This window comes from Pleurodeles waltl, chromosome 1_2 (genome assembly GCF_031143425.1).
Source record: "Pleurodeles waltl isolate 20211129_DDA chromosome 1_2, aPleWal1.hap1.20221129, whole genome shotgun sequence".
NCBI lineage: Eukaryota > Metazoa > Chordata > Amphibia > Caudata > Salamandridae > Pleurodeles > Pleurodeles waltl.
Window position 1 is genome coordinate 82,216,143 of NC_090437.1, and position 26,852 is coordinate 82,242,994.

The 26,852-nt window shown below is 43.9% G+C and overlaps 1 protein-coding gene across 1 annotated transcript in view; it reads left to right on the forward strand.

The window, feature by feature from the left end:
- The first annotated feature begins 5,043 nt into the window (after nt 1-5,043).
- The window catches only part of ANP32B (acidic nuclear phosphoprotein 32 family member B), a 177,631-nt gene continuing 155,822 nt past the window's right edge, over nt 5,044-26,852 (forward strand). The window contains exon 1 of the mRNA XM_069236569.1: nt 5,044-5,275. Coding sequence (XP_069092670.1) covers nt 5,222-5,275 — 54 coding nt within the window. The 5' untranslated portion in view covers nt 5,044-5,221. The remainder of the gene's footprint in view (nt 5,276-26,852) is intronic.

Genomic DNA, 26,852 nt, shown 5'->3' on the forward strand with positions numbered 1-26,852 from the left:
GCCCCCCTAGGGGGGCCCGCCCCCCAGTTTGAAGACCTCTGGCCTAAGGGTAAAGACCCTGGGATGGGGGACCATTTACAGATAAGCACCCCTGAACTGGTGAAAGAATTGTGCAGGACGGCTGCCACAGGTGCCCTGGCAGTTCTGGAGTCCGGGGGTGCTACTTCCTAACAGACGATACAGAGCTCCAGGAAGGAGGGCGGGGGGGGGGGAAAGACTGGAAAATGACTCCCGTCCAGTCAGACCATAGGCTGGAGTACCAGTCTCAGGATATCACCCCTGAACTGGTGAGAGGGAGAGCAGACAAAGGGTATTAGTCACTTGGAGCTACCACCCCCCGCTCTGAGAAACCATAGAGGTTAGAGAGCCCTGGAAGGGCTGAGGCCTGACTCTCATCACTGATAGCTGTCAGTCGCCACTGTGAGCTGCTCTCCTTGTGGACAGAGTTGCTATTGGGTTGGGGACAGGAGTCACACCCATAGGGTGGAACAAACCACACCACTACGTTAGCCATGGTGGTACTGACTGCTTATTGGGATACATGTTTGAGCAAAGTAAGGTTAGGTGCTGCACAGATGGAGTCAGCAGGTGAGGCTAAAGATTCCCTATGGGTTAGCTCAGTGGGCCCTGGGAATATGGACAGAGGAATCCAACTGGGTTGCGAAAGTAGAAATGGAACACAACCCTGCTGCTACGGGCCAGGGTCCATATTCTATCACCCTAAACAGGGAAGTCCATCAAGGTATTAAATGGTCTACCCTGGCTGCAAATCTCTGGACCCATCTCATCAAGGGGCACACAGATGCTGCAGCGCTGGCACTTTTACCAGTACCCTGTTGCTGAGGTGCAATTGCAGATAATGGCTAAGTAGAGATGCTTAGAAGGCAAGCTGGAGGGATGGCCTCACTGTGGAATGCTTGTTGGAAGATGCCAATAATGAGCACAGTTCTAAATCATTTTCACACAGAGGAAGAAATTCCTGAGAGAGAACTTCAATAAAAAGGTCAGCCTAAGCCCAGCTCTGTGGATATACAAAAAAAGTGTGGGGCGCTTCTTACACCTACAGAGAAGCACTCTAGTTTTATGACATACTCAGGCAAAGAATCAAATTCTGGAGAGAACTGTACTGCAAAGCAAGAAGGTGAAGCAAACGCTTGTTTGAGCAGGGATCACAATTCTAAGTGGTATGATGTTTATTACTCCCAGAAATTGACATGATATGCAGATTTTTGATGTCATAAAACACCAAACTCCAAGTATTAGTCCAGGGAAAGGGAAACTACTCTGAATAAACTTGGTTTATCATACCCAATAAATTTCGAACCGGTGGGGGGGAGGTGGAGTCGATTTGGTTGACAGATTTTATCAGGTGTGTTAAATACTACCCATCTCTCCAGGGAACTCGTAATCAGGCCCCAGGTGTTTTTATCCTTAATAGCTATGAATTCCTTATGAATTAAAACAGCTACTTACAAATGACAGTCTCCTTTTTCTCCTTTTCACCAAAGTCTAGTTTGTCGATCATGGGGGTGATCTAACAGCACAGTTACATATTACACATTAAATTGTGATTCCCCACAAAACACCTGTTTGTACAGGGATTGCAATTACTAGTGGTGCAATGGTTATTTCACCTGGTAAATAACAGATGCCTTGAAGATCGCCCCTTGGTTAAAAGTAAGCAAAGTGCTGGACTTTAACCCCTTCGCTGCCAGGCCTTTTCCCCCTCAGGTGCCAAGCCTTTTTTTGGCTATTTGGGGCAGTTCACGCTTAGGCCCTCATAACATTTTGTTCACATAAGCTACCCACGCCAAATTTGCGTCCTTTTTTTCCAACATCCTAGGGATTCTAGAGGTACCCAGACTTTGTGGGTTCCCCAGAAGGAGGCCAAGAAATTAGCCAAAATACAGTGAAAATTTTGTTTTTTTCAAAAAAATGGGACATACCCCATTTTTACGATTTTTTGTGCTTTCAGCCTCCTTCCAGTCAGTGACAGAAATGGGCATGAAACCAATGCTGGATCCCAGAAACCGCAACATTTCTCAAAAGTAGACAAAATTCTGAATTCAGCAAGGGGTAATTTGTGTAGATCCTACAAGGGTTTCCTACAGAAAATAACAACTGAAAAAGAAAACTATTGAAATTGAGGTGAAAGAAACATCAATTTTTCTCTAGGTTTTACTCTGTAACTTTTTCCTGCAATGTCAGATTTTTTTAATCAATATACTGTTACGTCTGCTGGACTCTTCTGGTTGCGGGGGTATATAGGGCTTGTAGGTTCATCAAGAACCCTAGGTACCCAGAGACAATAAATGAGTTGCACCCTGCAGTGCATTTTCATTCTATACTGGGTATACAGCAATTCATTTGCTGAAATATAAAGAGTGAAAAATAGCTATCAAGAAAACCTTTGTATTTCCAAAAAGGACACAAGATAAGGTGTTGAGGAGCAGTGATTATTTGCACATCTCTGAATTCCGGGGTGACCATACTAGCTTGTGAATTACAGGGCATTTCTCAAATAGATGTCTTTTTTTACACACTCTCATATTTGGAAGGAAAAAATTTAGAGAAAGACAAGGGGCAATAACACGTGTTTTGCTAATCTATGTTCCCCCAAGTCTCCCGATATAAATGATACCTCACTTGTGTGGGTAGGCCTAGCGCCCGCGACAGGAAACGCCCCAAAACGCAACGTGGACACATCACATTTTTTTTTAAGAAAACAGAGGTGTTTTTTGCAAAGTGCCTACCTGTAGATTTTGGCCTCTAGCTCAGCCGGCACCTAGGGAAACCTACCAAACCTGTGCATTTTTGAAAACTAGAGACCTAGGGGAATCCAAGATGGGGTGACTTGTGGGGCTCTGACCAGGTTCTGTTACCCAGAATCCTTTGCAAACCTCAAAATTCGGCTAAAAAAAAAAAACACATTTTCTTCACATTTCGGTGACAGAAAGTTCTGGAATCAGAGAGGAGCCACAAATGTCCTTCCACCCAGCGTTCCCCCAAGTCTCCTGATAAAAATGATACCTTACTTGTGTGGGTAGGCCTAGCGCCCGTGACAGGAAATGGCCGAAAACACAACGTGGACACATCACATTTATTCATAGAAAACAGTGCCTACCTGTGGATTTCGGCCTCTAGCTCAGCCGGCACCTGAGGAAAACTAGCAAACCAGCGCATTTTTGAAAACTAGAAACCCAGGGGAATCCAAGATGGGGTGACTTGTGGGGCTCTGACCAGGTTCTGTTACCCAGAATCCTTGGCAAACCTCAAAATTTGGCTAAAAAAACACGTTTTCCTCACAATTCGGTGACAGAAAGTTCTGGAATCTGAGAGGAGCCACAAATTTCCTTCCACCCTGTGTTCCAAGTCTCCCGATAAAAATGATACCTCACTTGTGTGGGTAGGCTTAGTGCCCGCGACAGGAAATGGCCCAAAACGCAACGTGGACACATCAAATTTTTTCATAGAAAACAGTGCCTACCTGTGGATTTTGGCCTCTAGCTCAGCCGGCCCCAGGGGGGGGGGGGCAGAAATGGCCTAAAATAAATTCCCCCCCCACCCTCCCAACCCCCCCCCCCCCGGGAGCGACCCTTGCCTACGGGGTCGCTGCCCCTGCATGACATTGGCGCCAAAAAAAATAATCCCCGGTGCCTAGTGGTTTCTGCCCCCTTGGCCAAATAGGCCAATCTGCCTCGAAGGGGGGGGCAGAAATGGCCTAAATACAATTTGCCCCTCCAGGGGAGCGACCCTTGCGCAAGGGGTCGCTCCCTTATGTCACTTTAAAAAAAAAAAAAAAAACATCCCTGGTGTCTAGTAGGGTTTCAAAAGCCAGATTGCAAGCAATCTGGTTTTTGAAACCCTGGGAGAGACTTCAAAGGGAAGGAAATACATTTCCTTCCCTTTGAAGCCTCTCCTTGCCTCCCCCACGTGATCGAAAGAGAAATGCTGAGCATTTCTCTTTCGATGCAGCACAATGGGGAGGCTCTGTGATTGTCAGCGTGCACTCGTGTGCTGATGTCACAGGTAGTGTGGGGGTGGGGTTGAAGGGGAAGGGAGTCCCCTTTCAGCCCTGACCTGGGGGGGCGGCCCTCGGGGGGAGCGCTAGCGCTTCCCCCCGAGGGCCGGTAGCAGGACGTAATGGTTACATCCATGGCGCCACACGGGCGCTGCCATGGACATAACCATTACGTCCATGGCGGGGAAGGGGTTAATATGGGAAAAAGTCCCAGTATTTACTGGGACATGCAGATTTTAGTGGTCAGCACCATAAACCAAACACTATGCGAAAATTACCTCATCTTATAAATTCTGAAGACCACTGACAGGCCCAACTAGTAAACAGGCCTCAAATTGCTTACCCTTACCTTGCGGGGGATTTTGGAGTTATTGAGTCCCACACACAGATTGTCCTTCCCTTCATGCACTTCAAAACAAGGCACAGCACTTAGAAGATGGCTTTTTGCACAGGTAGCTAGAACAGTGAAGCCAGGCCTGCAGAAGGAGTGACCGTATTACTCTAGTTTTACAAGTCAAAAAGTAAAGCTTTGTAAACTTAGAAAAATGAAACTATTAAATGGGAATTTTGCGACCGTATACTGAAATGGTGAAGAATACATTAGAATCCACTTTCATCTTAACTATAAATTACACCTAAAGACGGATCGGAAACATTATGGCCCCTGTCTGGCGAATCGCTTGGTGAAAATTCTTGCGACTGCTTATAGTTCAATGGTACTGTCATTTCTTAAGGAATTGCCATGGGTTTGGTGAAAGTCACCCAACCACGAGTGAGAGAAATAATGATATTATTTTTGTAAGGAAACCAGTTTTGAAACACGCTACAAAAAGACGTAAAAATAAAGCACTCAAGCAAATGGGCACGCCAAGCAACTGCCCGGGGCTTTCGTGTGGTGCTGCTGCGCCCTCGGTTTTTGAACAAATAAAACCCTGGTGTGAGGGGGGAGCTGCAGTTCTGCCGGGTGGCCGGTAGAGGGCGGGGGCGAGAACGGATATCTTTTCCTTCTGTTGCAGTGTCTGTTTTTCCCTCCTCGCTCCTGAAAGAGTAACTTGGCGTTGAGGCTGAGCTATCCTTCCATCCATTGCACGAAGCTTACCCTATTCTACCTCCATTGAAGCCCGGAGCAGGTACCGGCTGCTTTCCGCAATCCTCTACTACAGATACTGTTAGGGGGAGTAACGACAAAAGTGAAGCGAGATGGAGATGAAAAAGAGAATTCACTTAGAGCTGAGAAACAGGACGCCGTCTGAGGTAAGAACAATTTGACATTTGTGACCCTTTTACATTTTTTCGAGTGTGTATGTGGGCTCTGGTAGAAAAAGGTTACGCTAGTCAGCAGATGGTGGGGGTTTGTTTTGTTTTCCATCTTGAGTTGGACATATGTCTGTTGTTTATTAGTTTACCAAGTCCCCTGGAGAAGGACAGAAGAGGGGTTTTAGCGCACAAGATCAATTCATACACAGGAGGCGCGGGACCAATGCGATGTGCACTCCGCGCAGAAGGATGAACATTGGTTTAACTGCTATAATATGTATGGGGTAGGATGGACGTAACTGAACGGGAAGATGAATCTTTGATGTCCAGCTCCACTATCTGGCTGTTTGTCGCGATGGCTGCACAAGAGTATTGGGGCTGCTGTCTATATCTGGTAGCCATGTTTGGTAGACGCAAGCCCACTCTTGTCCCAGAAAAAAATATTATGGGGAAATTGGTGGCAAAGCTGCGTCGGCCACTTACTGTTTCGTGTGGACTCCTGAGTTGGGAAGCACCAACTTAAAGGAAATATGTGACAACTGGAAGACTCGCCCCCGCCCCCCCCAGAAGCCACGCTGCCTTCAGCAAAGTCAGTGAGACAAAACTTACGTTGGTAAATCAAGTGATGGGGTGGTCGTTTCTCATTGGGGAAGCCTCCTCCGCGATTGGCCCCCACCACCCTCATGTATGTTTCGTTAAAGTTGCTTAACCATGGGACAAGCGGTCGCAATTTAATCTAGCATGCAAATCCACGGACTTCTCGCATTGTACTTATTTTAATTTAGAAAGGCTCGAGCTAAAAAAAAAAAAAAAGTTAGATGGTGCACCATGTGCGCGCAGTCCTTTGTGTACCCGGCGTCCGGAGGCTGACCGTCCTGGCGATAAACACGGTAGCAAAGAGCCTGGACAGCGCACACCAACCCCATAATCGAACAGTCTGCGTCCTCGGAGGTCACAGGACAACATACCAGAAAGTGCACAGGAGTTTGGAAGAGGCGACGCAAAACTTTACATTGTACGTAAATGGCCCTTTTGGTTATTTAAATGCGGCTGTGCGTGTTTGACGAACATACTCGGGTCACACGCAGATGGTGGGCTGGGAGCTTTATACTGCTAAAATCTGCTCTCAAGACTGCTTCCCGTCAGCTCGCTTTGGGAGCGCGCAGTCCCCACCCTCATCTGACGCCGCCATGTTGAGCCTCCATCTTCCGCCGCCGTTATACACCATTTCCCTCCGCACCGGAGAGCTGCGCAGCCAGGACCACCTCGTCGTAATCACGCGTCGCACGGCTCACTTCTGTGGCGCTCGTGAGGCGCGGGGGAAGCTGATGCGGAGCCGCACGGTACGGGGAGTTGGTGTCAGCAAGAGTTGCCGCTTCTCACGATGCTGTGGAGAAGGTCGCTGTGTTCGACGTCTGTAATTGGGGCGAACACGTCGTTGGGCTTGTGCGCCGCTGGACGTGAGCGAGGACATGGCGGCGGTTACAGTTCAAGCGCATGTCAGTTCTGCAAACTACCTCCGCCGAAAAACTGCAGCAGCCCCACGAATTGAAGTGGAAGTTTATTGTAATACTTAAGGTTGCCAGGATCTTTCCTGAGAGCAGATTGAAGTAATCGGCTTCAAATGTTGACTTACACAGATATACGTGGGCTGCAAAAAAATTATATAAAACGCCTGTTAAAATAAAAACGACCGTGCGAGGAAAAACAAAATGTTTTTTTTTTCTTAATTTTATAAAATAATCGACATAATTGGTGAATAAATGAGTAGAGGTTTTCGATGTGTTTCTTACGTAAGGAGGAGCCTGAAAACATTTTTTTCAGATTTTTTTTGTGGTGTATGGGGCGGATGCAAGCGTTGTCGACGAAACTGCTTCCAGGGCAACTATGTTCCATTTGACATTTTGATAGGGGCATAGGACAGTCTATTTTGGCATTAAAGGTACGCATGAATGTGGTATATCTCCTGGTGGTGTAGGATGTTCAAATTATAAGGTGGTGTTGCTTTCTTTTGGGCAGATGGTTTTGCTTTCTATGGGATTAAGTTCTTGATCGGCAAGGTGTAACAGAGAGTAAAAATTTGTTGTCCTTCGTTTTAAACTTTTATTTTCTCGGTAACGCTCTCTCGAACAGGAGAGACTTCTGTGGCATTTTGTTAGTTCGTTTGCACAGTTAAGCATTGGTAAAGCCTTTTGCGCTCCCTCTGTAATGCAAGTGCAAACGTACTGGCTTTATAATGATTGTAAAGCACAGTATAAAAAGTAAAAAAAAAATGGGGAAAAAAAAACTGGAGAAGTAAACTCATATCTTGATGAACATTCAAGCCAAACATTAAATTAAATATTTCAAATCATTATGTGACGTGGTTTAACTTAATGGTAAACTGAACAGAATTTAAAAATAAGTGTCTGAAATGAGACAAATGCTTTTCAAGGCCCAGTTCAAATTCCTCGGAATGGAAATAAATGCAAGAATTTAGATTAACCCAGGTAGCAGATTTATGGACATTCAGGAGAAGCAATGTCTTTATAGGGTCGATCCTGCAAGTGCATGCGCCTCGCTCCAAAGACTGATGTGTTCAATAAAGGGCATGGAGCCCCCGCCTGTCACTTTCCAGTTTTTGTCTCGCGTGACACTCTTCTTTGCAGCCTTGTAATTGGTCACTGCAGGGCACCCATAATTTCTGTTCCTCTCTGTGGAGCAGGGACCAAGCACCAATTGATAAAACTTCCAACAGTGCCCTGCTGCACCCGGCGTGATTAAGGTACTACTTTCTTCTTTTTAACTTCTAGTGCCCTGCAAACAGAAGGCGTGTGAGTGGTAAAAACGTGCGCAGCAGGACCAAAAAAATTGCTATATATATATAATTTTTTTTTTTTTAAGAGCTAGCTTTTTTATTTTGCCAAGTCGTCTTTTTTTCCCCCTCATATTCCACTTTGTTTTTGCTTGTGGACGCTCTTCTTAAAAGATGACAATTATCTTGTTTGAAATATTGCAAAGCATCATCGTTTCTTTATTATGAGTAATTTTTGGAATTATGCTTTAACACATGGGTACTCACAAACATTTTCCCATGGGCCAAAATGCCGGTCTGTGATGTGACAGAGGGCCACATAGATCGCAGCATGGTGGCGGTCGTGGGAGGGCGGTGTCGGTAAGGTGGTTGGAGGGAAAGCAAAGCATTTACATCCAGCAGCTGAAATGCACATTGTGAAGCCAGGAGACCTGGGATTAATCCCGGCTTCCTCACTTTACCAAATTGTGTGATCCTAGGCAATTGTTTATTTCACTTTACCTCCTTTTTCTTCATTGTCATAAATAGAAGGACATGGAAATACATTACTTCTTGATGTGCACTGTATGAAACCTTCTCCAGTGTTTGAGTTAATAAACTATAATGTTTTTCATTTATGATATAAACCCAGCCCAAAGAGTGCACTTACCAGCTGACTTGCATCTTTGGTCACTATTGACCTTGTCAGGGTGGTGGGAAGAAGGAATGTTTGTAAATTTATGTTTGAAAACTATTGCTTTAAAAAAAAAAATAACCTTCTCAATCCACTAATATGTAATGTACTAAGGTGAAGCAATTCTGCATATTAATGAAATACACTTCTTGAATTTGATGAGAGCCTGTCATGCTTTTACTCTTTTGCAGCAAGATGGCTTTAAAAATAAAGGTGTTTCTAAACTTAGGCGGTGGAGGATAACCTAGTTACTTCTTTCTCAATGTTAGTGCTGGGTCAGAACAGCAGCACAGTGCTGCTGTTCACCCCAGGGCCGCATGTAAAGGTTAGGGGGGCCGCACTTTGAGCATCACTGCTTTAACGCATACTTGTGTAGCACACACCACTTCACCCCATTTTAGTCTACTCCAATCCACTCCACTCCAATTCACCCAATCCACCCTCATCTTATCCGCCCCCACTCTAATTCACACTACTCCAAAACAATCTGGCCAACTCCAATCCAAAAGTCTGCCGCACTCCAATCCAAAAAATCTGCCCCACTTAAATCCAAAACAATCTGTCCCACTCCAATCTGCCCCATTCCAATCCAAAACAGTTTGCCCCAAACCAAAACAATCTGTCCACTCCAATCCCAAACAACCCACTCCAGTCCAATAACCTCACCCCAATCTAGTTCATCCTTCTCCATCCCAATTCACCCTACTACAGTCCAGTCCACCACACCAATCCACCCCACATCCTTTCCAATACACCTCCCCACCCCCTCCAGTCCATTCTACCCCACTCCAGTCAAGTTCACCGCTACCCAAGTCCACCACACTCCAGGGTATCCATATGACCCCACTCCAGTCCAGTCCACCCCACTCCATTTCAGTGAATCCAGTCCACTCCAATCCAACCCATCCCAATCCAGTCCAATGCACCACTGTCCTATCACTCCAAGGCAAACCAATTAATACAATCTAATCCACCCCAATCCCATCCACTTCACCCCATTTCAACCCACCTCACTCTGCTCCAATCCACCCACTCTACCCCAGTCCATTCCACTACCCAAGTCCACTCCACTTTATTCCACCCCACTCTTTGCCACCGAACTCTACTCAACTCTACAACACTGCTCCTACTCCACGATATTCCAACAAATCCACTTTTGCTCTACTCCCCCACTCCAGTCTGACATTCCACGCCACTAAACTTTAGCCATGCTGAACAGCAGCCACACTGGTGTACAACATGGCAAAACAAATTCCCAAGTCAGTTGCTCTTGTATAGGCAAGACCTAATGGCTTTATCAATGCTTTTTTCTGTTATACTTAGTATACTTTCTGGCTACAACTCCAGCTGAGTGTAACACCTATGCCTTCTCAGGCACTGTGTGATCATTTGTGGGCTGAGACCTGTGTTTTCAGGAAATATGTGGAATGCAGAAGATAAAACAAAACCACTTAAATTCTTCTCTTTATTCATACGCTGACAAAAATAAACCTGTTCCTGTGCTTCTACAGATCAGCTGGGCAAGGTGAGTAGCAACACAGTATGCTTGTGTGGGAGGGGAGTTGGTGTTTGAGCAGGAAAACAGCACATGAGGGCAGCAGTGGGCGTAGTGGACACTGGAAGATCAAAATTACTATTCTAATTCCTGTCCTAGAATATTTGAGTTAAAAACAACTTTCCCCCAAGTATTCCAGGAGGCTTATTTAGTATTCCAACTTCAGTACTGGAATGTTCTTGGGAAAGTTGTAAATCCCCCAAGTATTTTTAGAAACAGATAAAAAGTAGTAAATTGAAATAGCAGAAAGTGCTGTCCATAGAGTGTAGCTCAGGGCCAAAAAATAGGAATACCTAGAAAACACATGCACTCTCATGTAGTGCTAAAAGAAGCAAACATGTGGCAAAGCCTCGCCTAAGCAAGAGCTAGTGGCTTTGTTAGTGTGTTTTAACTATGTTGTGGCTGCTGTTCAGCATGGCTAAAAGTTGATGGGGTAAAGCAGAGTGGTGTTGAGTGTTGTAGAATGAAATGGCGGAGAAGAGTGGTTTGGCATAGAGTGGTCTGCTCTAGAGTGCAATAGCGTAGAGTGCAGTGGCATAGAATTCACTGGCGTACCATGAGGCATCATAGAATGCAGTGGCGTAGATTGGAGTGTGGGAAAGTAGAGTGCCGTGGCATGGGTCAGTATTGTAGGGTAGCATGCATTGGCCTTGAGTACAGAGTAGAGGCATAGAGTGCAGCGATGCACAGTAGAGTGGTTCAGAGTAGAGTATATTGGTGCAGAGTGCAGTAGAGTATTGCACAGTAGAGAGGCTTATAATGCAGTGGTGTAGAGTGCATTGGCACAGAATGCAGTAGTGCAGAGTAGAATGGGGTAGAGTTCAGTGGCATAGAGTGCAGTATTGCATAGTAGTGTGCAGTGACTTCGTGATGTAGCGTGCAGTAGCATTGATTAAAGTTGTAGAGAGTGCAGTGTTGTAGAGTTGCATAGAATGCAGTAGAGTGCAGTAGCGTACATTGAATTTGAGTGATGCAGATTGGCGGGGGTGTGCATTGGCATAGAGTGTTGCAGAAAATAATTGCATAAAGTGCAGTGGTATAGAATTCACAGACGTACAATTCAGCATTGTGAAATGGAGTTTCGTAGAGTAGAGTGGTGCTGAATGGAGTGACAATGCAGTGGTGCAGAGTAAAGTGGCATAGAGTAGAGAAATTGTTGCATATATGGAGTGCTCCAGATTGCTGTAGTGTAGAGTGTCAGGAGGCAATGTTGCAGAGTAGAGAGTTGTAGAGTGCATTGATGTAGAGTGGCGGAGAGAGCAGTGGCATGGACTACAGGGTGCAGTGGCATTGACTACAGGGTACAGTGGCATAGATTATAGTGGTTTATTGTAGAGTAGTTTGTTTCAGAATAGAGGGAAGTGGCGTAGAGTGGTGCAGAGTAGTTTAGTGTGGTGTGCCGTGGACTGGCGCAGAATGGAGTGGTACAGAGCACATTGGTATATAGTAGAGTGGTGCAGAATAGAGAGGTGTAGAGTGAAGTAGCATTTAGTGGTGTGGTGCAGAGTGCAGTAGAGTGGAGTATGCATGGTGTGGTAGCACACTTTCAATACAGACAACAAATTTTCAACTGAAATTACCATTACGTTTGCACAGACACATCATTTTTACTAATAAAACAATACAGAGCACAATGTATGGAAATAGCATCAGCTAGTGTATTGATTTGTTTTGATCATATTAAAGTGTTTGTTTCTAACGCACTTGAAAATTAACAGTGTGCTTCATTTGTGCTTTTCTAATTCTGAGATGCACTCAAATACTTTCACAGTTCATTTTCATTTAAATGTTCTTTTGTGCTAATAAAAAAATACCCCCAGTATCCTCCCAGGTTGTCACATAAATTCTCTCACTCTGAAGTCAGTGAAAGAAAAATAAACACCAAGCTCCCTTGGAAGACAGAGCCTGATATTTGACTTCTGCCTTTGAATGCACAGCAAATGTGAAAAGACAAAAACAAGATTTACAGGACTGTTTACAGAAAGGAGTACTCCGGGAAGGAAGAATGCAAGAAGAGATAGCGTGGAAAGGCTTTGCTTTTTGGGAGGGACAAACTGAACCTGGAAAGCCTAAAACAAATAAAGCCAGCAAATTGAAAGTCAGAAAGTGTGAGTTAAAAACCACAAAACCAATGGTAAGCAACAGATGGAATACATTCCCCGGGAAGCTTTCTGCGATGCCTTCCAATGGTAAGTAATAGGTGTGCTGTTAGCCCACTGTTAAGTTTTAGGTGTGGTCCACAGCTAAAAGGTGTCTGATAGGTGAGAATTGAAAATTGTTTGCTTTTAAATGGTACATTAGTAGATCATTTTAGAACAAAGATAATGGTGCATAGGCTGCTTCCCACTAGTCTGCCTGATGATTGTACTCACTACAGGCCACCTCAGTATATTAATTCTAATTGTTTGAAAGTGTGATTTTCACAGGAACTTAGTTTATGTACTTTTGGGTCTGATTACAAATGGCCTGTGTTGGGAGCTATAATTAGTGCACCAAATAAAATCTAATACTGAGCTGTTCGGAGTTTATCTATTGCGATTATAATTATTGCCTCATTCGTCTCTTACGAGGAGTAGAGTGGTGTTATGTGCAATATTTATCATACCTTTTTTTTATATATATTCACCCCAAAAAAAAACAAAGGTTACAGGGATGTTATAGTTAGGCTCACATTTTAAGCATACAAAACCATAGGAAAAACCCTAACCCTAACCATAACTGTTTGACGTGTCCCACTGTCAGAAAGCAGACTTTGTTTGCTTTTGCTTGGTGAGAGCTGTCAGTTCCCACCAAGCAAATGCAAGCAGCTATGTTCTTGGGACTTGCACTCCGGACATAGCAGAAGCTGGCCCTGGGGAAGGGCTGTCCCGAGGGCCATTATTGGCTCCATGAGGGGTGCTGGGTGGCCACCTTCAAAGAGCATTCCCCCAGGGAGGCGGTGGTCCCTGAGGTTCAGGGGTCTTCAACGGACACCCTTGACTCATTGTAGCATTGGGGAGGTGGTGGTCCCTGGGGTAGGGGGGGGAGGAGGAGTCCTGCATCTTAATGTTTAAAACATCCTTTTACCCTCTGCCCCCCCCCCCCCCCCCCCCCATTCAATTTCTACTTCTGCGCCATGGAGGTTGTGTTTCCTGGGGCTGCGGTGCGAGTCAGTTGGCTCCCCCTGCACCCACATCCATCCATTTTGTTAAAAGCCCCAGGGAGGTTGCAGCCCCTAGGTCTTCCAAGTAGAAGTGTTGGCAGCCAATCAGAGCCCAGCACGAGATTGGGAGGGTTCATGAAAGTATTTTATACATATATATATAAAAACAAATTAGGATTTTCTTTAATTATTCAAAAACCACTAAACAGATTTACACCAAATATCAATACACATTTGCAATGCAATAGGTATCACATTTATGAGAGTTAGTTATTGTAATTATGTGGAATGGTATTTTGTGTTGTTGAGTGTCATACATATATAGAGTTTAATTCTGTGTTTTCTGTAGAATTTTGTGGTATGATGTGTGATTATGTGGTGTGCATTGGATGTATGTGGTGTTATGCAAGTGTGTGGTTGATTAGAATTATGTGTGTAGGAGGCTGGACCTCTATGTAGTGTGCAAAACTAGGCACACTGTGCAGGGGTCCAGGCAAACACATGTTAGTTTACAGAGGTAAAAACTAGACCACCTGATGCTCTAATTTGTTTGGTAGCTTGGTCGAGCAGCTAGGCCAATCTTGAATAAGTGCAAAGCATTTGTGATACCCACAGTATCAATAACTGCGACCACACACTCAAAAGAATAACTCCAGACCAATTTACAAAATTACTTCTGATTTTTATATAACATTTTAAGACCAAGATCATTAAAATCGGGTAAGTACTTTTTAAGTTATGAATTTTTAAAGTTTTAATAAGTCTTTTTGTGCATAATTATGCATCATAGGAATCAATAGAGAAAAATCCTTTGAAAATGCACATAAAATCAAGCCGTGCATTTACCAATGTCTTCTTTTGCAAGTATGTTGAGGTCATCAGTAGGCACTAGGGACCAGCTGGAGACGTTCGGAAGGCTCCCTTTTTCAGAGGGAGCAGCTGCAGAAAGTCATTGGAGCGGGTGCCAGGCCACTGGGGGGGACTACCTGGAAAAGCACTGCACAGGTGGACTTGAAGGAAGTCCTGTGGGATCCCTTGGAGTGTTGAGGTCTGAAGGGGTGGGGCACCCGTAGGGCACAGCTGGATCCTCGGTGCAGGGCACAGGGCGGCCAGGTGCAGAGTGAATCAGTGAGCCAGGAGCAGGAGGTAGGTTTCTTTAAGGATTGCTTTCAGGTTCGCAGGGACATTCTGGTCGGAAGTCCTGGTGGTTTCTTTAGTCCCGTGACCTGGGCTTCCTTCTGGTCTTTTTACAGTCCAGAGTGGACTGTCCTTCTTGGTGTCCGACGTGAGGTGACTAGTACCTAGGGCTGTTGCACGGTTTGGCCACTGGACGGCGCAGGGCCACCAAACTTGGCACACTTGCAGAGTTTGCCTTCACAGTCCATCTGCTAGAGTTTGGTCAGCTGTGTCGTCCAGTTCCTTGGTCAGCAGCCTGTCAGTGAAGTGGCCTTCACTGGGTTTTTGGTTCCTTGTTGAAGTGGAGTGATGCCTTTGCTCTGGAGGGAGATCTTTGGCATTTTTTGAAAAGTGGGGGTTCTTTGTGGATTTGTAGAGTCCGAGCCCGTCCAACATCCAAGCAATACCTCAGCAGAGATTGTCGATTCCTGGGTGCAGCAGGCAGGATTTTGGCGCCTTTTTTTTTTTTTTTTTTTTTTTTATTTTTTAGGTGCAAAGGGACTTCAGTTCTCGAGTCTTGGGTCTTTTATGTTGCTGGTCTTCTTTTGTCCTTGAAATCTGATTTCTTGATCTAGGGATGCCCACTAAGTTACCACTTTCTGTGGGAAGAGGTCACTTCCCTACACCTGATTGGTTATTTTCCTTCAATGCAAGATGGAGGAAAATTAAATGGAGAGGTCACTTCGCACTTAGGGGTATTATAGCCACAAGATTGTTTTGCAGATGGTTATACAATGCACTGGGCTTTCTGAATCAAAAGCATAAATGTGCAAAATCTGTTCTTAGGCCACGGAGAGCCTCCTTCCACCGAATTCCTGTATAAAAATGTTAACAATACTCTTGGGATACCTTTATTCCATATAAATGACAAAATCAGAAAGTGAGATGCAGGGAGCAGCTGCAAATAGACAATTAAATAAAGGAGAACTGGTATTTCTATAAGAGCTACATTTCTAAAACAAAAACCTGAGGGGTAGTAACATCTACTTATTTAGTAGTTCTTGAACTTTTTTCAGAAGAGACTTGTAATTCATAATGTGCAGTTCACATATATCCTCTGTAAAAACAACACCCATATAGTGTTTTGGGTGAGTATGAACACAAGCCCTAAATTGAAGCAGCAATTATTTCCACCTAGCAACTACAAAGGATAACCTCTGTTTTGGCTTTATTTATTTTGTGTTTAATTAGTATATGGAAGGCCATAAATAGCTCGAACACTCTCTTGTACCGATTTCTCTCGTGCCAATAATATTACTTCATTTGCATATAATTTTGTACATTTGAGACAAAGGAGCCTTAATAACTTCGTCTTGTCTAATAGGCTGAGCTAAGGGCTCAGTAAAATAGGCAAAAAGAACAGGTGAGATGAGATGCCCCTGCCTAGTTAGTTGTACAACTTTAGATAGACCTCCTTCCGATGCGTTTAACATTATTTTTTTCTTGGCATTAGAATGTATTCTTATAAATCCTGTGCTCTGACAAGAAAAAACAAATCTCTCCAAAATCCGAAATAGTGTTTCCCAGACCACTAGATCGAGCACCTTTTCGGTGGCTAAAATAGAAATTTCTGCCGACACCTGTTTTGTGGCACATATATCAAGAGCCTGCAATGAAGCCATTCTGCTCTTCATATTTCACACCTGATCAATATTAGCACCTGATAGGACATAACATGCAGATTTTACTGCCAAGACTATGCACCCTGTGAGGAGAAAAGCACATAGAGCCCCTCTGCCTGCCAATACCAATGAAGCCCTGTAAGAAGGAGAGCTCCTGCAGTGAGGGTCAGTGGAGATCTTGGTGATTTCATGTGATTGAAGCTGTTGACTCCTTGTTTTCTACATGCTATCTGAGGTGTTAACAAAAACATTGGAGGAGACCTCTGCCACTAATTTGCAACAACACTGGAATGTCTCTCTTTGATGCATTGCCCAAGAAGCTGCCAAGCCTCTTGTGGCCCTTCCTTACACCTCCAAAGGAAGAAGAACTTCTGCTAGAGTAGTTCAAAATCACAATTGCACCTTTGTGATCTTGACTTGCTAGCCCATAAATGCCAAACAGAGGTTATTATTGCCTAGGTGGTTCTGTCATTTTCAAAGTAAACCAACTCTGCTCTCTTCACATCCAAGAGATGGAGCTGTTCCTCCTGAGAGAAAGAAGGACCATGAAAAAAGGTGGCGCATGAACCATTTTCCGATAAATGGAGAGTTAATGAAAGTTTTGGATGGAAGGATTAGCCTGGTCTCAGTAAAGAGCTTGAGATGTTGATGTGATTTTTTTTTTTTTTTTTTAACAGTAATGAGCGAGTTGACTCTGACAAACTGCTTGCAGCTGGTGTCCTCCAAGCCGTACATTTGAAACCAAACCAAGCCATCCCAGTAGTCCTCTTTTAAATGTTGATAAACTGAATGCTATTAAACTGGGCAGTACTAACGCCTTGTATGTACAGCCCTTAGAGACTGCAAACGTCATGCTCTGTGTGAAATACAGTTGCAAATTGCTGTGCCTCCACAAGTTTAGGCCAAGGATGTGACCAGCCTGCATTAAAAGAAGCTTGACTGGGCTGTCTCCTTTTGCCTTCTGGGCTCCTGGTGCAGAAGATGGCAAGTGGTGGTTTTTGTGCCACTTATATTTGCATTTCTACTTTTTCAAGACCAGTGCAAATAATCTCATTCCATTGTTTTCTGTATTTGTCACTGGTCAAATGCAGCAATGATTCTGTACTATGAGGCTGCTGGAGCTAGTCCTGAAAAACAAATAGGAGTGGAGCTTTTAATGTACGAAGATGATCTTTGCTATGTGTATTGCAAACTATGGACCTGATTTAGAATTTGGCGCACAGAGTTACAATTTCGTATTACGATTCCATTATTTACTATGGAAATCGTAATGCCGCGGAAGGCATATCCATCACGTTTGTGACAAAGTAACTCGTCCGCCAAACTCTAAATCAGGCCCAGTGTGAAGTTGCAGGAAGCTTGCTCATTCCAATTTTGAATTCTTACATGTAAAGTAGTTACAAATTCTTAAGTTCCCATTTTCAACATCAGACTTCCTCAATTTTTTTTTTGTGTAACCACTTTTTTGCTGCACAGTTATTTCTCTCGAACCATGAGATTTCTCTTACAAAATCTCCATGAATAGACAATTTCCCAATGAGGTTAGCCTAGTCCTTCCATGCACAAGTAATAGTAAGAGGGTTAACTAAAGTCTTAATTAATGTCTGTTCATTGTTGTGAAGCAACTCGTATCAAAAAGCTTTCTCAGTCTTCTACCATCCATGTGTGGCATCATGTGAACATTAAGGCTGTGGTTCTTTGTTCTTAAGATAATATCCTGACTCTTTCTTTTATTTGGAAAAGGAATTCCCCAACACTTATGTTACTCTTTAATTGCAATATCTTTTCCCTTTTCTCTGAACTTCATGGAAGAGTGAGACCTTTTTAGGGTCAAGCCTGTGACTGCATGCGCTAGCGCATGCGTCTCACTGGCAAGACTCTGTTGTGTACAGTAAAGGCCTTGGAGCCAGCCTGTTGCTCACCATTTGTTGGTTTGAGTGACACTCTTCTTTATAGCCTTATAATTTGGGACCAAGAACTGATTTATTAAACTTACTTAGTGCTGGCTGCTGCTGATGTGATATTACTGTTTTGTTCGTTTTAACTTTTAGTGCCCTGCAAACAGAAGACTTGTGTCTGGCAAAAGCGTGCTCAGCAGGGCAAACAAAATTGCAAAGTTTTATTTTTTAAAGCTAACTTTCTTTTATTTTGCCAAGTCGTCTTTTGTCACTTTTCACCCACTTTTTCTTTTGTTTTTGCTTGTGGTTGCCTTTCTCAAAAGATGACAATTAACTTGTTTGATATATTGCAAAGCAACATTGTTTATTATGTGTAATCTCTGAAATGATGCTTTAACGCATAATCGTGCAGTACACCCCAGTCCACTCCACTGCAGTCCGCCCACTAAAATCCAAAACAGTCCACTCCACACCAATCCATCCCATCCCACTCCAGTCGTCCCAACCCACACCAGTATAATCTGCTCCACTCTAATAAAAAAACAATCTGCACCACTCCAGAACAATCTGCCCTGCTCCAATCCAAAGCATTTACCCCACTCTAATCCGAAATGTGCCCCACTCCAATCCAAAACAATCTTCCCCAATCCAAAACAGTTTGCCCCACTGCAATCTACTGCACTCCAATCCAAAACAGTCTGCCCCACTCCAATCCAAAACAATCTGCCTGACTCTAGTCCACCGCACTCCAGTCTGCTCCACTTCAACCATTCTGCCCATCTCCAGTCTGCCCCAGTTGAATAAAAAACAATCTACCCCACTCAAATCCACTCCACTCCACTCCTACCTGCTCCACTCCAGTCCAAAAGAATACGCCCAATCTACCTCTCCCCAATTCAGTCCAGTTCAACCCACACAACCCATTCCATCCTAATACAATCTACCACACTCCAACTCATTTCAATCCTCCCAACCCCAATCTACCCACTTTAATCCAAAACAACCTGCCCCACAGCAGTCTGCCCATTTAAATCCAAAACAACCTGCCTCACTGCAATCCCAAACAACCCACTCTAATCCAAAACAATAAACCCCAGTCCAGCCCACCTACATCACCCCAATCCAACCCACTCCATTCCAATTCACCCCGCTCCATACTAGTCCACCCCACACCAATTCAATCAACGTTGCAACAATCCAACCCCGTCCAGTCTACCCCACTTTAAACCACCCCACTCCAGTCTGATCCAGCCTACTCCAATCCATCCCAACCTACTTCAGTCATCCCACCCCACTTCAATGCAACCCACCTTTCTCCAATCTAACACACCCCAGTCCACTCCAATCCACCTCAATCAAGTCCACCAATACCCAACTCTAGTCCACTTTAATCCACCCAACTCCAGTCCACATTAATCCACCCAACTCCAGTCCACATTAATCCACCCAACTCCAGGCCACATTAATCCACCTAACTCCAGTCCAATCCACTCCAAACCACCATAATCCACTCAAATCCTCCCCACCCACTCCAATCCACTGTACTCCATCCAATTCACCCAAATCTGATCCAACCTGCTCCAGTCCACCCCACCACATGCCAATCCAATCCACTTCACCTCATTGCAATCCACCCCACCACAATGCAACCCACCCACCCCAATCTATATCAGTCCACTCCCTCCAGTTCACCCAAACCATTTCAATCAAATCCACCCCATCCCAGTTCAGTCCACCACACTCCAATCCAATCCATCCAGCCTACCCCACCCCACTCCAGTCAAGTCCAGCCCACCTTAGTTCAGTTCATCCCACTCCAGGTCATCCACCGCACCGCACTCCAGTCCACCCCACCTCCATGCAATCCAAACCGACACCCTCCACAGTCCAATACAGCCCATCCCAATCAGTCCAATCCACCACACTCTACTTCAGTCAATTCTATCCCAATTCAGTCGACCCCCCCCCCCCCTTCCCAGTTCAGTCTGTCCTACTCCGACTCAATCTACCCACTCCAGTCCACCTCACTCCAATCAAATCCACCCCACCATTATCACTCCAATCTAAACCACCTACCCCAATCCACCCTAATCCCATCCACCTCACTACATTTCAGTCCCCTCCACACCAAGCCACCCTGCTCCACTCGATCCACTCCATTCTACTCTAATCCAGTCCATCGTACTACCTCAATTCACTCCAACCCACTCTACCCTAATCCACCCCACTCCACTCCTCTGCCACTCTATTCAAATCTACGACACTCTACTCCTCCTACTCCACTCTACAACATTCAAACAAAGCCACTCTACAGCGGTGTGCTCCCCCCTACCCCCCATACTCCATTGTGACACTCCACACCACTAACTTTTAGCCATGCAGATCAGGAGCCAGACTGGTGTGCAGCATGGCAAAACACATTGCCAAAGCCTATAGCTCTTGTATAGACGAGACCTATTGGCATTGCCAATGCTTGTTTAATAATGGAAGCATTTCATTTTTTTTTTTGTTCTAAAAAGCCATGCTTGCGTCTTTCATTATCAACTTTGGTATCCTGCACTTGCCAGTTCTACTTTAAGTCTTATATTACTGCTTCTGGAATTCGAAGCTGGAGGGCACATTACAGAGCTGTTTCCAACGTATTGAAAGTGGGCACTCTAAATAAAGAGGCTCCTTAATTGATGAGCTACTAGATGGCAGAGGTTACGAGTCGGCATAGACATGGTGCACATGAACATTTTAACAAACATGCAATTTGGGTCCACAGTATGTCCTCCCCTGCGCTCCCCTGGGTGCCCGGGAGCAGCCTGTGCAAAACAAGCATTTACAATGCAAGGGGTCTCGCATTTGCTCCAGTTAGAGCTACTGGCGTTGTAAATTCCTAACTGGACTTTTCTTGCCACATAAATTGAAAACCAAAGTAAAACGTTATTTTACCTACCTTTTTTCCCTAGTCAAACAATGTACATTTTAGATAGAAGTTTAAACTTCATGGTTAAGAAGGAAGGCAGTAATTGACACAAGCCACATGTCTTATCTGGTTTAGATCATACCAATTTTATTTCGTAAATATTTCTATATGTTAAATTAAAAAAAAAACTTTTCAAAAACATCTCCTATATTAACTCAACAAATGTGCTTAGAAACTGTATGAGGGTACTAGCGCCCCAGCATAGTTATTTTTCGTGCAGCTTTTTGCATTTCAAATGTTCTTCAGTTGTAGGGGAAATTAGAAATGTTACAACTTTGAAAAGATCATTTCACCCAGGGTGAAATCAAAGTATTTGTCATTGCCTCTTTTGGAGTCAACATTTCCCTCAGAAAGCTCTATTTAAGATGTATGAAATGTCTTGCTCCCCACTGTGCCACACAGATGACGGTGGTTTTCAAGAAACAGCTTGGACCCAGCAACCTAGCTCTTTTGTTTTGCTGCAGGGTGCAGAAGAGGAAGCCTTGTCTCCTGTTACTGTGTTATATTGTTGGCAGCCCACCCAGACGTTTTGTCTTGATTAGTTTTGTGGAGTACATCGGAACATTTCATTTTGAAGAGCCTGGCACTGAACAGCTCAAGACAACTGGGCCACATGGAGCTGTAGAGTTCACACCTGTAGAATGGCTGATGACCACTAAAAGAGACACTTAGAAGTTTCTTCAGTTGCCTGTCTCCTTGCAGATTTTGAATTTTACTAGGAACCATAAAATAAAGCGAGCATATAAGGGAATGCTGATTGACTTAGTTTACAGGAGTAAGTAACCTCAACAATTTCTGATTCTGTGACAAGCAATAGAGTCAATTTCATGAAGCAGTCGCACTGATCTGTGGAGAGTGGAGCCGCCCCCCTCAAATTATGGGAAGCAGCAAGATTGTGAGTTGCCATGATGTACAGCACAGTTGGCTGCAGAGATCAGTTTCTCTTCTGTCTTGTTTTGTGTACCTGAGTTGTGAAATTCTCTCCCTAAGCCATTGTAGCCAAGACAAACATGTTGTGTGTCAAGTTCTGATCTGCAAAACTCACAGTGAACCAGGATAGGGAATCTTTGTGCTTACCGCAGCAGAACCGGACAGAATATGGCCTCGGTGGAGGCATAGGAGAATGCTAAATACCTATCCCTGTTCGCTGTGGTCAATTCTAGAGGAGGTCAAGCATCAAGTACCCAATATTGCGTGTTATCTTTCATCATGAAACCCAGTTTTTAAGTACATAGACTTTATTTTCTAAAATATTGGCAAATGCACTTGAAATTGATTCATATTCAAGTGGTACATCCATCCTGCGTGACTAGTTGAGCCACCCAGTTGCCAGTGGCTTAGGGTAAACTGTGAAAAAGTGTATCCTTTACATTCAGTGGTTGTTTTGTGTGCAACCAGAGAAGGAATGTATCATAAACAGATAAACTGCCTGTCCTCCCATCACAAGTCACAATCATATATTAACATCAGGGCAGTACGCATTGATGACTGACTTGTAGTGAGTTATATTTCTCTTAATGCTAAGAACCTACTTGACCATTCTCAGGAGTCATGGGGGCGGCTCCATCACTGCCTGCTGAGATAGTTACTTTCCAAAGCTTGGAGTTCCTCTGAGACAGGACCCGGGCAATGCCCAGATCGACCCTTAGCTATTCCTCCTGAGAACGTGTCCTCTCATCTCCACCCATTATAGGAGTCAAAGGAAAGAGCTAAGAATGCCTTTGAGTTGAACTGCTTTTACAGCACTGCTTGCATGAGGTACACCTGTGTCTATGGCATGCCAAACAATGACATGTGACTTGGTTGGAACACCGTGCACTTAGGCTGGTGTAATGCACATAGGCGGCCCCTGCATGTTGTCCATGCTTTTAGTGTTAAAGCAATATACACTGATGGTGAAAATAAACATTTTATTGCAGAACTGAACCTAAACATTCAAATAAAGTTAACACTTTTTTTTTTATATACTCACAATAATGTGGCAGGGCATTTATTGTGCACCATTCACTTGACCTGTACCTCAGCATTCAATCTTCAGCAATAAGCCTTGACTGCTTGTCACTGCTGACACTTGCGAGTTAAAGCCTAAAAAGAAGATTCATGGCATTCTGAGTTAGCATTTGCATTTCTTTTCTGTGGACCATGGAACAACGGACAATACTTGTAAGCAGTGGAGAACTGGCCCAACAGCCCTTCAGCTCCTCTTTCTTTATAAGATTCACCCATCTCCCTTACCCCCTTTGCTATGTTGCGTCCAATTGAATGCAGAGAAGAAGGAACAAAAAGAAGCCGAACACACAGAACCAAAGGTGGAGGAAAGGAGTCTGCAAGAATTTATTTCTCTTGAGATGCTTTGCCAAGCTATCTGATAATCCCCCTTGCTAGAGATTGCATTGAACTTCTTAAGACCAACACCCCTATGAAAACCCACCCACATGTTGCATTGTTAATCATTAGATTCAGAACATTATTTTGGTTGGCTTTCAATAATGCCTGTCATTTTTAGATATTTAGGAATTTTGTTTAAAAAAATAAATAAAATAATCTCCCCCATAATCTTTATTTTGGCTTTGCAGACTGATAACCATATAGAGGTTGTAGCACTAATTAAAAGCCCTGGTTGTGCTGAAGGCCTTTTCCAGGCTCTTGGGAAACCAGTTTATTCTGAAATGTATGTAGTAGAGACAGTTGTTTGCTATTGTTGTCCTAGGGACTTGGAAAGTGTTGTATCCCTGTTGTATTGCCATCCACTAGTTGTTTGTGTGAACAGATTCCTCAGTGGTAGTTTGGGGTAAACCTTTTCGGCTTACTTTTGAAGTGGTGGTAGATTTGGGATTCAGATACTGTAGCACCATAAACCTGCATAGTAAAGTTAATTGCCCTGCCAGAAATAAATTTCACAAAAGGGTTTTTTACATTGGTCTTGATTACGCATGATCAGTCTTTTATTGGAGTAATTTCTTTGATAAATTCTAACCCTGAAGTTAAAAAAATTCTGATGTAATGTCCTGTTAAAGTTTTGCTTGTGAAACTGGCTATAACAAGTATATGTTGGTTATGACTACTATAATCCACACCATTAGGTAATTTCAAACATTTTTTTCAATTCTGAAAGTTCTGACCTGCTGAAATTTAACTCATAATTTCGGTATGTGCAGTAGGTGTTGCTGCACATGTCCGTAATTATTAAAGGTCTATTGCTAATGAGATCCTTTCTGCTCCACAAGGCATCGCACCTCTACCACTATAGAAGGATTTCTGGTGCCTCTGCCAGTCACACTGTGTAGTCCAATTCCCTCTAGTATCTTTGGGCAGTCTCCCAATGGGAGTACTCAGAAGAAAATAGGGATAAGGAGGTTAACTGGTCCAGTACTACTTCCTATATCATATTTTATCATATCAAAAAAGGTACACTGTTCCAGAGAGGTGACTCCAGCGATCAGTATGTTCCCTTAGAAGCAAAGGCACATTGGGGTCACTAAACCAAACTACTGTGCAAAAAAACAGCTAGAAAAGGTGGAGAGAAAGTGAAGTTAAAATTTACTCCGCTCCCCTTAGGTGAATCCCTTTAATTAAGGTCGATGGGAGTTGGTCAAGATTAAAAGCAGAAAAGCAAGTATAGGGGGAATAATGACCCTTTTACTCTAACACAAGTGGTTGAGAAACACTATTTCTTATGCCACTCTAACAGTCAACGTGTTTCGCACCTTACTGTGTCCGTACAGACCTTATGGCGCTTCTTCAGGACTTAAACAAGATCTTCTCCAACAAAAAACAGATACAATGATCTATAATAAAGATGACGTTGTCACAAGTATCTTATGATGAGTCTCTTCTCACTCATTTGTCCAATGAGTTTGGTTGCAGATGAACCAACCCAGAGTCACAGAGATCAAAAGCACAAACAAAGAAGACTTAGTGTAATCTTAATCAAAAGGAATGCTCAACCCCCATTAATCTGGGATATCTATACGACTACAATGATGTATTAAAAACTTCTGAACACTAAGAAAAGGGCAATTTTAATGGAAGATAATCATTAATAGTATGCTTACCACCCAATTTTGTGGCCCAGCCTTTTGCTAAGTCAGGCGGGTTGACAATTGGTCATAATTGCTATAGAAAAAATAATATGAAAAAAGAAACCAATATAAATCCACACAGTACAATTGTGTATAATACATATTCTTCCATATACTGAAAAATGATACTATCAAATTGTTATCAAGCAGTATCGTAGATGTAAACAACAAGGCCAGTCTATATACAAAAAAGAGATTGACTAAAACATTGTGCATACGCTAACCAAGCAAAGGCGCTAGGCGGCTGTATTAGGGCCATCAAAACTGGGGACCGATTACATCTCCACTGCATGTCTTATTACAAGGGGATAAAGATCTACGTCCAATGAACAACTGGCGCACGGTAGTGCCCCGGGAGGCCCATTGCACGGGCCAACACAACACAACTACCTCTCTTACCAAAACTATAGGTGGGTATACATTACAGAGAACTGCACAATCGAACTCCTGCAAAGGAGACAGTCTCATGCTAGTAGACAATTTAGCAGTAATCCGGTACCGCGTGCCCAAAGTATCATAGAGAGGGAGGCTTTTGCTGTGGTCTGGGCACTGAAAAAGTTGAGACCATACCCGTTTGGTACTCACTTTATTGTTCAGACAGACCACAAACCTCTACTTTGGCTAAAACAAATGAAAAGTGAAAACCCTAAATTGTTGAGGTGGTCCATATCCCTACAGGGAATGGACTATACAGTGGAACATAGACCTGGGAATACCCACTCCAATGCAGATGGACTCTCCAGATATTTCCACTTAGACAATGAAGACTCATCTGGGCAAGGTTAGCCTTATTGTCCTTCGTTTGGGGGGGGGGGGGGGGGGGTTGTGTAGGAAAGTACCATCTTGCCTTGCATGTTACCCCCATTTTCACTGTATGTATGTTTGTTTTTGCCTATGTGTCCCTGGGATCCCAGTGCTCATAATGTATGCCCTGTATGTGTTCCCTGTGTGGTGCATAACTGTATCATTGAGGCTCTGCTAACCAGAACCTCAGTGTTTATGCTCTCGCTCTGCTTTTAAAATTGTCACTGCAGGCTAGTGACTAATTTTACCAGTTCTCATTGGCACACTGGAACACCCTTTTAATTCCCTTGAATATGGTACCTAGGTACCCAGGGTATTGGGGTTCCAGGAGATCCCTATGGGCTGCAGCATTTCTTTTGCCACCCATAGGGAGCTCAGACAATTCTTACACAGGACTGCCACTGCAGCCTGAGTCAAATAACGTCCATGTTATTTCACAGCCATTTTCACTGCACATAAGTAACTTATAAGTCACCTATATGTCTAACCCTCACTTGGTGAAGGTTAGGTGCCAAGTTACTTAGTGTGTGGGCACCCTGGCACTAGGCAAGGTGCCCCCCACATTGTTCAGCTCAAATTCCCCAGACTTTGTGAGTGCGGGGACACCATTACATGCGTGCACTACATATAGGTCAATACCCATATGTAACGTCACCATGGTAACTCCGAACATGGCCATGTAACATGTCTAGGATCATGGAATTGTCACCCCAATACCATTCTGGGTGGCCAGTGCCAGCAGGTGACGTCAGAGACCCCTCCTGATAGGTGCTTACCATTCTCCGTAGCCAATCCTCCTTTTTGGGCTATTTACTGTCTCTCCTCTTGGCTATTCCTCAGATAACGAATGCAAGAGC